The sequence below is a fragment of the Oryzias melastigma genome, linkage group LG22, assembly GCF_002922805.2.
Source record: "Oryzias melastigma strain HK-1 linkage group LG22, ASM292280v2, whole genome shotgun sequence".
Classification (NCBI taxonomy): Eukaryota; Metazoa; Chordata; class Actinopteri; order Beloniformes; family Adrianichthyidae; genus Oryzias; species Oryzias melastigma.
Genome location: NC_050533.1, coordinates 22,814,483 through 22,830,146, shown reverse-complemented (window position 1 = coordinate 22,830,146; position 15,664 = coordinate 22,814,483). Strand labels below are relative to the sequence as shown.

The 15,664-nt window shown below is 41.0% G+C and overlaps 1 protein-coding gene across 2 annotated transcripts in view; it reads left to right on the top strand.

Annotated features, from left to right (window-relative positions):
- The first annotated feature begins 139 nt into the window (after window positions 1–139).
- Window positions 140–15,664, top strand: part of capn3a (calpain 3a, (p94)) — a 17,207-nt gene continuing 1,682 nt past the window's right edge. The window contains exons 1-20 of one of the 2 annotated variants that reach the window (XM_024268957.2): window positions 140–1,398; window positions 1,616–1,685; window positions 2,101–2,219; window positions 3,876–4,009; window positions 5,852–6,020; window positions 8,387–8,470; window positions 8,741–8,835; window positions 8,921–8,998; window positions 9,073–9,233; window positions 9,307–9,476; window positions 9,581–9,592; window positions 9,672–9,880; window positions 11,565–11,601; window positions 12,411–12,488; window positions 12,573–12,630; window positions 12,839–12,912; window positions 13,667–13,735; window positions 13,823–13,901; window positions 14,508–14,624; window positions 14,793–14,851. In XM_024268957.2, coding sequence (XP_024124725.1) covers window positions 1,147–1,398; window positions 1,616–1,685; window positions 2,101–2,219; window positions 3,876–4,009; window positions 5,852–6,020; window positions 8,387–8,470; window positions 8,741–8,835; window positions 8,921–8,998; window positions 9,073–9,233; window positions 9,307–9,476; window positions 9,581–9,592; window positions 9,672–9,880; window positions 11,565–11,601; window positions 12,411–12,488; window positions 12,573–12,630; window positions 12,839–12,912; window positions 13,667–13,735; window positions 13,823–13,901; window positions 14,508–14,624; window positions 14,793–14,851 — 2,124 coding nt within the window. In that variant the 5' untranslated portion in view covers window positions 140–1,146. The remainder of the gene's footprint in view (window positions 1,399–1,615; window positions 1,686–2,100; window positions 2,220–3,875; window positions 4,010–5,851; window positions 6,021–8,386; window positions 8,471–8,740; window positions 8,836–8,920; window positions 8,999–9,072; window positions 9,234–9,306; window positions 9,477–9,580; window positions 9,593–9,671; window positions 9,881–11,564; window positions 11,602–12,410; window positions 12,489–12,572; window positions 12,631–12,838; window positions 12,913–13,666; window positions 13,736–13,822; window positions 13,902–14,507; window positions 14,625–14,792; window positions 14,852–15,664) is intronic. The other variant, XM_024268966.2, reaches the window with a different exon arrangement.

The window sequence follows — 15,664 nt, the reverse complement described above, 5'->3', positions numbered from 1 at the left end:
ACTGATCCCTTCCTTTAACCCTTAAACTACCCAAAATAAATAAATAAACACCAAAAAAAGGTATTTTTTTTCTGCTGCTTATTGCCTTGGAATGGAGCTCTTAAAGTAACATAAAAAAGAAAAAATGTAAGTGAAAAAAAAGTTTTTTCTAAAAATACTTAGGGGCTCCGTAAAAGAATTTAAGTTAAAAAAAAAAACTTCTGGTTACTTATTAGAACTTGTTTTTGTAAAAGTTAAAGTAGTAAAAGAAAATCTGATTTTTAACTGGTGCACTCTAGAAAGTAACTGTGTTTTGTTTTTTTTTTTTGTTTTCTAAAAATTGAATTAACAAGAAAATGTTCTGGTTACTAAGTGATGCACCAGTTACTTACTCGTAACTGGTGCATTACTAACCAGAATTCTTTTTTTTCATTTCAATTTTTAGGAAAGAAATTACTTCATTTTTTTTTCTTGAATTTCTCTTTAGGGCCTCCGTACCTTTGGAAGTAATACACAAAGTCAGTGTTTTAAAAACATGTTTTTTAAATGTTTGGTTGACCAGGCAGTTAAAGAGTTAAAGACCATCTTTGATTATCTGGATCTATTGAAAAAATGTCCGGTCTTTATTGATAAATCAGTGTCCCAGCTGAGCTGCAGCTCCCCAGCGGGGAGTCTCTGGCGCTCACAGATGTGTAAAAAAGGACGCGTCCCTCTCCCCAGCCCAGGCTGTGGTTCTGCTGAGAGTGCTGGACGCTGAGCTCCATGAAGAATAGGTTTAAAGGGCTTGAATGCCTTCTGCTGAGGCAGGGCCTCTGCCAGCCCCCTTTGCAGGCCACTGCCACAGCTAGCTTTGTATCCCCCAACAATGATGGCACCCGCGGCCAGGCATGTAGGGGACATTGTTGGCCCCAGCCAATGGGAGGGCAACGAACGGACATCTATGTGATGTGTGATTTCCTGTGCATGTTTGTGCACATGAATGGCTGAGGTGAATGCATGAGTGTTTGCATCTGCTCAGTGACGAAGAGGAGGGGGCGTCACGCCAGGAAGGAGCCAATCACATACCAGCTGTTTGGATTTATGCCAGAGTCTTTTGGCCTGTAAGACTTCAGTACGAGTGTCCGTGGCCTGTTGCTCAAAATTTAAAAAAAAGCCTGCTGAGAAGAGATGCCATACTCACCGTCGGGCTTTTTCTGCGACCGGCTGATCCGGGAACGGGAACGGAGGGACGGTGAAGGCTCCGTCACCAAGCCCCTCCGCTTCAACGGTCAGGACTTCAGCACCTTGAGGCAGGAGTGCCTGCAGAGGAAGGGCCTGTTCGAGGACGACTCCTTCCCCGCCACCGTCGAGTCTCTGGGCTTCAAGGAGCTTGGCCACAAGTCCAACAAGGTCAAGAACATCGTCTGGAAGAGGCCAAAGGTAGGAGGGCGGTTCGGGGGGGGGGTTGGTGTGGATCTGCTAGGGGAGGGGGTTAAAAAGAGGGACTCAAAATGAGTCATTAATCATGTTTCTCACAGGTGAGGTGTTACCTGTGCCTCAATGAGAGAGTAGAACTTTGTTCTGCAGTGTGACGTTTTGCTGGAGGAGTTCTCTGTGTCTCAGTCTGAAGCCGGCCTCTTATCTCTGTTTCTGGCAGGAAATCTGTGACAACCCCCAGTTCATAGTCGGGGGGGCCAGCAGGACTGACATCTGCCAGGGAGATCTGGGTAATCGATGCTTTTCCACTCTTGTCTGTGTAGTGAAGGAACTCTTTCTTGTGTTTGGAGCTAAAGTGGTGGAGCAGCACCCCCGGCCCCGACCTGCACGTATTATACTTACTCTTTAGGAAAGGAATCCAACCAGCAGCACTTCTCATTGTTTTGTTGGGGAAGCAAATAAAGAGGACAGGGACAAAGGTGCTGGCAGGCCTTGCCCCCGACCCCAACACAAAAAAAAAAAAACGACATTGTTCCTGGTGTGCTTTCCCTCATCTGGACGCTCAGAAAACGCCGCTGTCAGCAAACATTTCTCCTCCTCACAAACACAGACTAAACCAGCTGATGTTTTTCCTGAAATTTTCCGATCTGAATGTTTCAGATCAGGCGTAGATGTTTATGACGTGAAGGCGCTCTGTGTGCTCAGGTGACTGCTGGCTGCTGGCCGCCATCGCCTGCCTCACGCTGAACGAGAAGCTGCTGTTCCGAGTGGTTCCTCAGGAGCAGAGCTTTTCCGAGAGCTACGCCGGCATCTTCCACTTCCAGGTCAGACCCACGCCTCTCACAGGATGTGATGTTCCAAAGCACACATGAGTGACCTTTGGGTTTGATCTCATGTTCATTCAAACTAATGTTGGACAGACAGCAGCTGAGGTTCAATGAAAACAAGTTTAATAAACGCTGACATGACCTATTTCTGATTCAGTTACACATTGATTTATTGTCCATCCAAAAACAGTTTTACTTGATTCATTAATTTCTTATATTTAAAACTTTTAAGTTACTAAAGAAAATGCAATTTTTCAAAATGTAAAATTTTTTATTGCTGCTGAAGAGAGAGCCGCGTTTGGCTTTTGATGAACCCTTTAACACCTGAGGCGTCGCCGGTGACGCTTAAACACAAAATCTTGAACATACTGTAACTTTTAAACCATTAACATGATAGTTCCAGCGCTGGGAGCTAATTTTTGCGACAAAAAGTACTGTTTTTAATAACTTCAGCGATTAAATGTAATTTCTACAGTTTATTCTTTAATACCGAACGTGTCGCTCATGACACATTCGCACTAGCACTCTTTGAATTACGGTAATTCCTAAACGGTTTGCTCTATTTGAAAAATACCAACAGTTTCTGAAAGCTGAGAAATCTTGTCAGTATTGTGTCATTACGTAAATCTCACACGTATGACTGTGATTGGGAGCATCACCAAGGCCTTTGAGGAGTCAAAGAGGACAGAACTGCCATCTATGACCAAATACGTCGGTTGATATTTTACATTTTATGAATTGTTTTTTGCACATTTAGAGAGAAAGATACAGAAATTTTGTTGTAAATAGTTTGATACTGGACAAATTTTAACAATCAATACTTGTTCATGTTTATTTGCACTGTTTTTCTCACCAAAACTCTAAAAATCACATTTCAATTTGGTGTTTTTTTTTTTAAATTGCTACAACACTATTATGAAATAGAAAAAAATGTAAAATGATGACGGATATTGAAAATTCATTGTCTTCTGGGAAACGGGGCAAAATCACACATTTGTTGAAGATTCTCTGATCCTTTCATAGTCAAAAATAGCAGAAAAGTTGAGGTGGAATTTTTTAGGCTTAGGTGTTAAAGGGTTAAGGATCTAAAGCAGTGGTCTCAATCGGACAGGGGCCAAAATCCAAAAAAACACTGTAGGCCGCGGGCCGAACAGGATAAACATTTATTAAAGATTCTAAAAATACATTTTTAACAATTTTTACATTTCTAAATCAGGCAGGAATATTATTTCAGAATAAATCAACCTAAATCTTAAATAACTTTCAATATTTTACTCTCCATAAAAATATATTTTCTTTAGGGCCAGGAATCAATTTAAAAAATTAACGAATTAATTGCAAATCTGGAAAAAATGAATAGCCATTAATCACGATTAAAGTATTTTTGTGACAGTAATTGCCAGCCACTTATTATCAGCAAATAATTAATTTCAGTGTTTTGTGAAAAATATTAAAAGATTTTTTGGGAGAAATTTGATCCAGCTGATTTCAAGTTGATTCGACTGGATACTACAGAGTTGGGGGTGTGTCTCGAGTCAGATTGACGTTCAAGTTAAAGGGTTAAATCCAGTTCTGGTTGCATCTAGAACCAGAACTGGGTCTTTGGGTGAAGTCTTCTTTTTCTCACATGTTCTCTGGTTCCTCCTCCTTCAGTTCTGGAGGTATGGCGACTGGGTCGATGTCGTCGTCGACGACCGCGTCCCGACCTTCAACAACCAGCTGGTCTTCACCAAGTCAGCGGAGAGAAATGAATTCTGGAGTGCCCTGCTGGAGAAGGCCTATGCCAAGTAAGCTGCTCCCCCGAGGAGATAAACTTCTCCATCGGGGTCAGCTTGTCACCTGTTGTACGAGAATATTTCAGAATATTCTGACAAATTTTGCAGCTCTCTGTAGAAAAAAACAAACATGAATTCTATCACAGTTGAAGTTATAGCATATTTCTTTAAATTACCCTAAATTTACCCTAATAGACCCTTTTCACGGTGACGTCAGACAAAATAGTGACAGAGACGTGAGCGTGATTCCCAACTTCAGCTTAATGAATTTAGACCGGGAAACCAAAGAACTGAACGCTGTTTAACCCAATTTTACATAAATAATAGAAGTTAACCTTACCAATTTCAACAGAAAAATGTACAATTTTTATTTTATGAATATCCTGCTGAACTGCTGCTGCGCTCAGGCTGCAAGCAGGAAGCGCTACTGACATTTGTACTCTGATTTGTGAACGATCTAAGAGGGGAACATCAGTTAGGACATTTATACAATACATATTGTACAAATTTCAGTTACAATTGGTTAGGTTACCTTTTATTGTTTACGTAAAACTGCTTTAAACAGTGCTCAGCTGTCATCTCAGCCATTCTGAACAACAGGCACCGGAAGCGACTCTGCACTCGACCGGCGATGTGTGGCGTCACGTGAAAAGAGTCTATGGAACATAAATCAGGATCAACAAATGAAAAACCTGATTTTACTTTAAAAAAAAGAAATAAATACAACTTCAAAAACAATTTTAAGCTCAAAATGACATATTGTAAACTTTTGGAGCTGAAATGATGTCACCATACCTCTATAACCAGATGTCTGTTATGTAACGACATTCAATGGGCTCAAAGCCCCGCCCCCACCTAAAATTAAGATCAACTCGAAAGTAAAAAGTCTGAAAGCAAAGAGGAACAGAAAGGAAAAAACAAAATCAGCTGTTACAACTAAACATTTTCATTTGGTGACAGTTTTAGGTTAACAGTTTTTGATTCAGGCTTCAAATTTTCAATTTTTTTAAATTCCAATTTTCAATATTTCCTGCAAGTTTACAGTGTACACTTTTGAATTTAAAATAGTTATTAAATTTTCACTTTTTTTAAATATACAATCTGGTTTTTCATTCACTTTAAAGGGTAACCAAACCCTAAATCAACTTTCTTTTGGCTTTTGACATCTTTAAAAGAGCTTTAAAAGTGCCATCTCTTGGTCATTGCCAAATTTTTGACAAATTAAAATAAACTTGTTTAATTTTTGAAAATATACTCCAAAACCGTCTATGTGCTGTGTGCCTCCTACAGATTGAATTGAAGTATTACATTTGAATTTCGTGATTGGTCCTGTTCCTCAGCCCCACCCCTCTGACTAGATTTTCAAATTTCAGCTGTGGGTGGAGTCAGCCTTACTGTTTGGTTACCCTTTAAGCTGATCTTGATTTGACCCCATGACCTTTTCTCCATGAGTTTTTGTGACGCTGACAATTAACTCGCTATCGTCACCTTCTGACCTGAAGAACAGACATATCGGCTATCTTACCGTTTGGTGACAATTTCATTATTTTGTCTCACTTTATGTCAAAAGTAAAAAAAAGAAAATAAAACAAAGGTCCCCATTAGTTGTTATGCATCTGGTTGTGTGAAATTTGTTCTCCGCATTTGACCCATCCCCTGGGGGAGAGGTGAGCTGCAGACACAGCTGCACTCGGGAACCATTTGGTGGTTTAACCTCCAATCCAACCCCTTGAGAGTATCAAGCAGGGAGGTATTGGGTCCCATTTCTATAGTCTTTGGTATAATGTAGCTTGGATTTGAACTCACGACCTTGCAGTCTCAGGATGGACACTCTACCTTGTTGTTTTTCTTCAGGCTTCACGGCTCCTATGAAGCCCTGAAGGGCGGAAACACCACTGAGGCCATGGAGGACTTCACCGGGGGCGTCACTGAGTTTTATGAGATGAAGGAAGCTCCCAAAGAGCTCTACAAGATCATGAAGAAAGCTCTGGAGAGAGGCTCCCTGATGGGGTGCTCCATCGATGTGAGACATGCTCTTCTTGTAGTATTCATCTCTCCAAGTACGGTCCTCTGTTGCATTTTCAAACATTTAAACATTGGCTTTTAAAGCTCGCAAAACCACCATCGAGGTAAATTATCATTTGTAATGTAATAATCATATTTAATTACCTCTAAGCCTCTCATAAGAGAAAAATTCAAACTTGTTTACAATCCCCAAGGCATGAAGAAAGGTCGTCCGCTGGGATCTAAACGGCGATGTGCGATAGACCTCCATGAATTGATGCTATTAGATGTAACGTATATTCCAAAGTATAAGTCGCAAAAGCAAAAAAATGTCAAATCAAGAAGAAGAAAACCATATATAAGTTGCCCCGGAGTATAAGTTGCACTTTTAGGAGAAAAGTCTGAAGCTTCAGAACAAAGCCGCCAAGCCCAGCATAGCTAAAAACAATAATAAATAAATACAGTAACACTAATTTTTTGATGTGTATAAGAAAAATATCAAAGTTTAAGAGGAAACCAATCAGATTCTCTTCCATGTTAGTTTTGGACAACACTTCTTCTGCCACTGTCAGTAGCAAATTCTTATACTCTTATACGCCTTCTAGCAAGGCAAGGCAAGTTTATTTGTATAGCACATTTCATGTACAGAGACAATTCAAAGTGCTTTACATAAAACATTAAAAGAAACAATCAAAAGAAATAGTAAAAATGTAATTCATCATCATTCAAATCATTAAAATAAAATTAAAAGAAAGTAAAAAGATTTTAATTTAAAACAAGCATAGATAAAAGTGCGGACGTAAACTTTTGAATACATATTAATCAAATAACTGAGAACAGGTGAGTCTTTAACCTGGATTTAAATACACTGAGTGTTTCAGCAGATCTAATGTTTTCTGGAAGTCTATTCCAGATCTGTGGTGCATAGATGAATACAGCTTCTCCATGTTTAGTTCTGACTCTAGGAACTGATAAAAGACCGGATCCTGATGACCGGAGAGGTCTGGCTGGTACATACTGGGTCAGGAGGTCAGTCATGTATTTTGGTGCTAAACCATTCAAAGCTTTATAAACCAGTAACAGAACTTTAAAGTCTATCCTCTGACAGACAGGTAACCAGTGTAAAGACCTCAGAACTGGACTGATGTGGTCTACTTTCTTGGTCCTTGTGAGAACCCGAGCAGCAGAGTTCTGAATAAGCTGCAGTTTCCTGATGGATTTTTTTGGTAGTCCTGTAAAAACACTGTTACAGTAATCAAGTCGACTAAAGATGAAAGCATGCACTAGTTTCTCCAGGTCCTGCTTAGACATCAGATCTTTAATCCTTGAGATATTTTTGAGATGATAATAGGCTGATTTAGTGACTGCCTTAATGTGTTTATCAAAATTTAAGTCTGTGTCTATCACTACACCCAAGTTTCTGGCCTGGTTGGTAGTTTTTAGTTGAATAGATTGAAGCTCTGTAGTGACGTCTAACCTTTTTTCTTTAGCCCCAAAGACAATAAACTCAGTTTTGTTTTTGTTTAATTGAAGTAAGTTGTGGCACATCCAGTTATTAATGTCCTCAATACATTTACCAAGAGCCTGTACAGGGCCTCGGTCTCCTGGTGTCAGTCTAATATATATCAGTGTGTCATCTGCATAGCTATGGTAACTAATGTTGTTGTTCTTTATAACCTGGGCCAGTGGGAGCATGTAGATGTTAAACAGAAGTGGTCCCAGGATGGAGCCTTGGGGCACTCCACATGTAATTTCTGTTGGCTCAGAAGTGAAGTTACCAATTGACACAAAATATTTCCTGTTTTCTAAGTACGTTTTGAACCAGTTTAGTACTGGCCCAGTGAGGCCCACCTAGTCTTCCAGTAGTCTGAGTAGTATTGCGTGGTCGACTGTATAGCGATTGTTAGAGGGAACAACTTCTAAAGAACAATCGCTGTTTACTGGGAATATAACAAATATTTGAGCCTGTTTATGTATATATATATATATATATATATATATATATATATAAAAAGACAAATGAGTTGCTTCTGAGTATAAGTCGCACCCCTGGCTAAACTATGATAAAAAGCTGGGACTTATACTCCGGAAAATACGGTATATCTATATCTGTAAACATTGAAATAGACATTGAAACGTTGAAATTGGGATATCTAATAAAGGTGTTTGTTTCCAGTGGAAAGAAATTTCCTTAAATATAGAGGAAACATTTTATCTTAGACTTCTTTAAGAAAGAATGAATCAAAGCAGCTTTGCAAAAAGTAAGGCATTTCACTGCAAAGACTCGTTTTCACTCTTGTTTTTGGGAGTGGCCTTTCTGGGCTTCCGTACATGTTTCTATATTATGTTTATTATTGCTTCTTTTTCTGGATGAAATGTCTGCAGTCTCTGGTTCCTGCTCGCTTTGAGACGCGCACGGTGACGGGGCTGGTGAAAGGCCACGCCTACTCTGTGACGGCCGTGGACGAGGTAAAGCGGTCTCCTTCAGGTCCAACTCTGATCATCTTTTTGATTCATTTTCAGAGCGTTCTCAGTGGTTTTTTAATTATGATTATGCCCATTTTAGGCAAAATCAACTTACCCGTGTCATTTTCTCGGATACTGTTTCTGCAGAGCAGCAGAAACACAGGAACACGTTAAAAACCCCTAAACCACCATATTCATCTGAGTGGGTCTTCTAGGTGACCTGCTCCAACAATAGGAGACTTCCTCTAACTCCTGCTTTTTCTCTCAACTCAGTGTCGGCCGTCTCAGCTCAAGGAGTCCAAGGTTCGGCTGGTGCGCCTCAGGAACCCGTGGGGTCAGGTGGAGTGGAACGGACCCTGGAGTGACAAGTGAATGGTTTAACAGAAAACCTCCTTCACTGTGAAACGTCCTCCTCCTGCTTGCTTCTGACTTCCTGTTCTCTCTGTGCAACAGCTCGAAGGAGTGGGCCGCCCTCTCCAAGGCGGAGAAGGAGAAACTGCAGCACCAGAGCGCCGAGGACGGGGAGTTCTGGTGAGGCCTCTAAGCAGAACCTGCTCTGTCCAAGAGGCTGCAGAAGTTCCTGACTGCCTGTGGGTTTCATGCAGGATGTCCTTTGATGACTTCAAGAAGAACTACACCAAGATTGAGATCTGTAACCTGACTCCAGACGCGTTGGAGTCCGATAAGATCCACAAGTGGACGGTTTCTGTGAACGAGGGCCGCTGGGTGCGGGGCTGCTCCGCCGGCGGCTGCAGGAACTACCCAGGTGCAGCCTGCAGAAGCCAAAGCTGCTCCAGCACAGAGGAACTGAGAAGCACTAATGTGACCTGTCCCTGCAGACACTTTCTGGACCAACCCTCAGTACCGCCTGCGCCTGCTGGAGGAGGACGACGACCCGGATGACAACGAGGTGGCCTGCACCTTCGTGGTCTCGCTGATGCAGAAGAACAGACGGAGGGAACGCAAGATGGGAGCCAACCTCTTCACCATCGGGTTCTCCATTTATGAGGTCCAGTGAGGCCCAGCAGGGTCTGTCTGTTTCAGCAGAATGATGTGCTTCAGAAAGATTTCATGTTTTCCTTTCATTTACAAACTCTGACGACGCGATCACAGGTCCCCAAAGAGGTGAGGAAGGAGCAAACAGTCTGACATTCTTGTTATCACACTCTAAATGTTGAGTGCAATGTGGCCCCGCCCCTTTCAGATGCACGGCAACAAACAACACATGCAGAAGGACTTCTTCCTCTTCAACTCCTCCAAGGCGCGCTCCAAATCCTATATTAACCTGCGCGAGGTGACGCAGCGCTTCCGGCTGAGCCCCGGCGAGTACGTCATCGTCCCCTCCACCTATGAGCCGCACCAGGAGGGGGAGTTCATCCTGCGCGTCTTCTCTGAGAAGAGGAACACCTCCGAGTGAGTCACCTGCTCAAGACACAGTTTTTGTGGACATTTTTGATGTGGCGTTTTGTCTGTCTCTGAGTGGGGCTAAAAACAGCACATCCCAGAATATTCATAGAACACAAACACGATCGTCATCATATTATATAGAAATGAACAAAGCTTTAGAGAAATGATCTTTTATTCTTTAATCGCTCCGTTTCCCCGTTCAGCAGCTACTCAAGCACAAAGATTAAAGACAAAGATACTTTTTTATCGAAGAATAATACATTATTCCTTCAAAGTACAACTACTGGGCACAAGAAAGTATTTTGTGTCCCTAATTTCATAATTTGTGTGAAAAAATTTGTACTTTTGGCCTCAAACTAGTATTTTGTTGGTACAATTATTACTTTGTGGGCACAAAGTAGTACTTTGTTGGCACAAATTAGTATTCGTGGATACAAATTAGTACTCTGTGGGTACAAACTAGTATTTTGGGCACAAATTAGTACTTTGTTGGTACAAACTAATATTTTGTGGAAACAAAGTAGTACTTTGTGGGCACAAATTAGTACTTTGTTGTTATAAAATAGTACTTTGTGGATACAAATTAGTACATTGTGGATACAAACTAGTATTTTGAGGGCACAAATTACCGGTAGTACTTTGTGCGTTTTAAATTAGTACATTTTGGGCACAAATTAGTACTTTATGGGCACAAATTTTTACTTTGTGGGTGCAAATGAGTACTTTGTGGCTAAAATTAGTAATTTAAGGGTACAAATTAGTACTTGTGGGAACAAACTAGTATTTTGTGGATACAAATTAGTACTTTGTGGGTACAAAAAAAACACAAATTTGTTGCATGAATACCCAATAACCTTTAGGTATTCTCGTTTAATACTGGGAAATACATTTTCTTTAAACATTTTTTTAACTTATGAATATTTGAACATTGTTTGAGCTCAGGTCACTGCTCATGTGAGTACAAGGAAACAAAATACTGATAACATCCAGCCAGAAGTAGTTTTAACACAAATAAATGTGTTCAGTTTGTTGAACTGATGTGTTTCCGTAACTTGAACTCCAACTCTGCAAAGCTGTGCTTTCAAACAATCTTTTACTGCAGCCCCTTACCCAGCCCCACTCAGTGTGCAGTAGAAACCCGGCCTCTGCTGTCGTCATGCTGGTTGTGTGCCGCCATGTTTGAACAAAAACCCTCCAGAACGATTTTAATGGCAGTTTGGTTTGTAGAGCTGGAAGGAATTGGCTGCAGCTCCCAGCTGTAATGGAGGCTGTTTTAGGACAAGCCACCTTTACCATGACCCGGTAAACTTTGATACGTTCAGTACCTCACTTCTGCCCCCTGCTGGCCGGAGGACCACATCCATGGACTGGGACCAGAACCAGGCTCCCTAATTGAAGCTGCACCAAAGTTTTCCCATGATTGGATACAAAAATAATGATGTTTTCGGCTATTTTACTGTCATTTAAGGGAATTTAAATTGTCGGAAATTACAGCTGCAGTTTAGCAGGATTCAGAAAAATTAAAGATGATTGGATAGTTTTAGAATTAACAAGCCTTCTCTGACCTTATTATATAGAAAAGTTAAACACATTTTAGTTTTTTTCCTCTGAGAAAACAGTGTGAGGACTTGTGTACCTTGTGAGATGCTGGTGTTACCGTTGTGATTTCTGTCTGTTGATCTTCAACCAGGGAAATAGAGAACAGGATCGAAGCCGACCATCCAGTGGTGAGTGAACTCTACCTCTGAATCTGACAGTTTTTTGTTTTGTTCCAAGAAATGAGCCAATTCGGTGGCCGAATTTTCTATCCAGAACTCCTTGAAGTCTCTAGGAGCTGAACCCTGCAGCTTGACATCTCACACAAATCATTGTTTAGCACTTTAACACACGAGCACCAGTGCTTATGTTCTTTGAGTTACTGTATTTTTAATTGTTAACACAATCAATTTAATTCCAGTAACCTAAAATATATAGATTTGTGTATTCTTAATCATAAACCAATCATGTTTCATGTTTATGCTCCAGTTAGCAGCAGTAGTAAGTAGGAAAAAGGATGACGGCTCACCAAAGTAAACCTAAAGTCTAACAAAAGAAAATGAAATTTTTGTCTTGTGTTGTTTAGGAATACATTTGCTTCACTCAAATCTTCCTGTTTGGGACAGGAAGTCTTTTAATTTGAAAGAAAGTCATATGAGCTTCTGTCAAAAGTAAAAAAACACTTTGAGAAAATTCAATTTTATCTTATTTATTCAGGCCCAAAAGTAAATAAAATTCATATTCATTAAAAAGGCGAAAATGTAATGATGTAAAGTGGTACCTAATTTTTTTAAAAGGTCAAAAACTAAATAAAAGGCTTTGAGGCTCCTATTAGGTTTGGATCAGTACCAAACAGACCCAGATGGCTCTTTTACTGGTCCACACATCGGTTTGTCTTGTGGCCATGAGGCTGTTTTTACAGATCTCACCTGGACTAGTGTTTTCTCCTCAGTCCAGTGGTACGCTTCCATCCTGGAAAACGATTCTTTCTTCTCTGCAGCCAGCACCGGCCTCGGCAGGGGAGGAGAGCGAGGAGGACCACCATTTCCGGACTATTTTTCAGGAAATAGCTGGTGAGGTGAGTACAGGGAGACACCGAAAGGAAGTGAGTCTGAATACGGTCTGATTGTCACCTGTTGTTTCCTCTGATTGATCCTGGAAGGACATGGAGATCACAGCCAACAAACTGAAAAACGTTCTGAACAGAGTGATCACTGAGCGTGAGTTCTCTTGTTGTAGCCCCCCCGTCTGTCTGTCCGTCTTTGTCTGCTTTCTGTGAACCCCCAAATCAGTCTGAACGCCGTGAACGCCCGCATCATTAACACCCCACCCCCATGCTTGACGTGAGATGTTTTTGCCGAGTCACCACTTGTTGGAGCTTCTTTGTGGAAGTTTATGTTGGTGCTGTCTGCACCCCCCACCCCCCAGGTAAGGACCTGAACACGGAGGGCTTCAGCCTGGAGAGCTGCAGGAGCATGATCGCTCTGATGGACGTATCCTTCGTATCGGTGTTCTGTGGCTGTGCTCTGGAGGAGGCGCACCTGCAGACACCCTGGCAAGGGTCTGTGATGGACCCCCTCCGTCTACTACCACCAGTTCATTTCTGTTTATGAATAACGTACTTTTAGTTTAGTTTAGTTGTTTCATTCTCATAGCACACAACACAAACTCGTCCTTGGTGAAAATAAAAGGGGACAGAAAAAAGAAGGTTATTATCTGCCTCGTTTAACCAAATCAATCAATCAAGCTTTACAACCAAATCTATCTCTTTGTTTCTTAACAATAATATGTCAACTGGTTGGAAAAAAAAACAAAAGCAGACAAATAAAAAACAACAAAAAAACAAGCAAAACAACAAGAAAATAATAAATAATCAAAATAAACCAAGTACCTCAGATTCTTTTTTAACTTAACCAGTTTCCAACAACCTTAAGGTTCATATAGTGGGAAGATTTGTTTTTACGTTTTTTGTATGTATTAATAGAACTAAATAGAACTCCTTTATTGATTTTTCAAGATTATTCCATAGTTTGTATGGGAACAAAAATTGAAATAAATATTTTTTTTGTTCAATACAGTGTAAGTTTGGCTGGGTTTGGGTACGAAACTGGACCAAATTCCTTTTTTAGTGTTCAAAGTTGCAGACCGCTGCCCCATAACAAGAAACGAGCCTGTGCATCTGTGTGTGATTGCTGATGTTGCGGCACGTCGAACTTCACCTGGTTGGACAGGTTTAACCTTAACAGCTTCCTCTAGATGGACGGGACCGGCAGACTCAACCTGCAGGAGTTTAGACATCTGTGGAATAAGATCAAGCAGTGGGAGGTGGGGGGCAGCCTGTTTTTGTGAAGATTTTCTGATCAAATCTGTTGCTCTGAAGATAAAGGAAAGATTTTCCTTTTTCCTTTTTAGGGAATCTTCAAACATTACAATGCCGACCAGTCCGGCAGCATCAACAGCTACGAGATGAGGAACGCCGTGAACGATGCAGGTAACCACACCGGTAACCAGCGCTCCTTTCATGCAGTGTTTCTGTGTGAGTGCAGTTCGTGTGATTATCTGGTTGCTGCTGCAGCTGTCAGAGCAGGACCAGGTAAAAGCTCCAATGTTCCTCCAGCAGGAAGTGAGATGCAGTCATCAAATAAAGAGGAAACCCTGCAGAGGTGGTCAGCTGAGTCAGCATCTTTTAACCCTTTAACTCCGATGTTGAAGGGTTAATCCATACACAGCAAGAGCTGACACATGAATCAGAAACATTAATGCTTAAATAATTCCTCTTTTAATAAAATATTGCATTCTGACGCTCTTATGAATTTCTGGTCTGGAGTTTCTCATAGAGGTGTTCAGGAACTCTTCATAAACCTTTACAGTATGTTTTTGACTTAAGTGTGACGAACTTGAAACGAGTGAACACCCTGAACTGTCCGACGCAGCCCCGCCTGAACATTCCCGAGGAACCTTTGGGTATGTGCGGCTGCGTGGGACGGTCAGGAGCTGTCCTCCGTCTGCTGCAGTTTTGAAGATGTGAAGCTGGACCTGTGGACTCACCTCTGATGTTCTTGTCACTGTACAGTCATGTGTCTTGTGTCATGCTCAGGCTTTCGCCTCAACAACCAGCTGTATGACATCATTACGATGCGCTATGCCAACGAGAACATGAACATCGACTTCGACAGCTTCATCAGCTGCCTGGTTCGCCTGGAGGCCATGTTCAGTGAGTCTGAGCCGCTCTGTCGTCGGCTTTTTATCTTGGAAACATGAATCTGCTTGGATAAAATGCATTTTATCAACGATAAATCCATGTGAGGAACACAATCTGGGGTAGATTGTGTTTGTCTCAGGTGAGGTAAAGCACACCTGACTGAAGTCTTTCTGTTCTCAGGAGCATTCCAGGCCTTCGATCAGGATGGAGATGGAACCATCAGACTCAGCGTGCTGGAGGTAAGAAGAACACACACACGTACGTGCACACACAAAGCTTCTTCATGTAGAGCAGATCTGTCATCAAACCTGTAAAACCTGCAGATTACAAGAAAAAAGTTAGGCTCCACCCCCAAAAAAGTAAACATATTTTACACATCATATAAAAGTGGAACTTTCATATAGTTTCTTTGGGGTAATTATGTATATTTACATAGAGCTTTACTACTTTCTTAGAAGGCCCAAAGTACTGTACAGTCACATTCACACACTGATGGCGGCTCCCTTACAGAACACTGGCGGAGAACACAGAGCACTGGACTTGTTCATGGGTCGACCGCTCTACCTCTGCACCACGCCCACTTTTTATATAAGTGTGGTAATAAACAGGCTTAAATGTGAAAACTTTTAGATCCTTTTTAAGGTTTCTTCAAACCAAATTTAAGACAAGTTTTGACAAAAGAGCACCAAGAAAGATAAAAAAACATTATAGAACTGTCAAAAGAATATTTAAGAGCCGATCGGAAAAAGTATTCAAGCAAAAATGATCCTATTACTTTAAGTACTAAGTTACTTTTTATGACATTAAAAGAAAAGGTTAGATTTTATTTCTTCTATATTTTCAATATATAGTATGTAAACTTGTGAGAAACAAACAAAAATGTTTACACATTTTTTAAAATGTGAATTTACTGTAGTATACCACATTGTCTTGATGTCATTCTCACTGTAATCTACAACATTCAACCATATTTTAATGTTGTTCCTTCAAAAATGCCTGAGCTAAAATATTTACCAGACTGAAAGTTCACGAGGCTCTGGTGTCAGACTCCA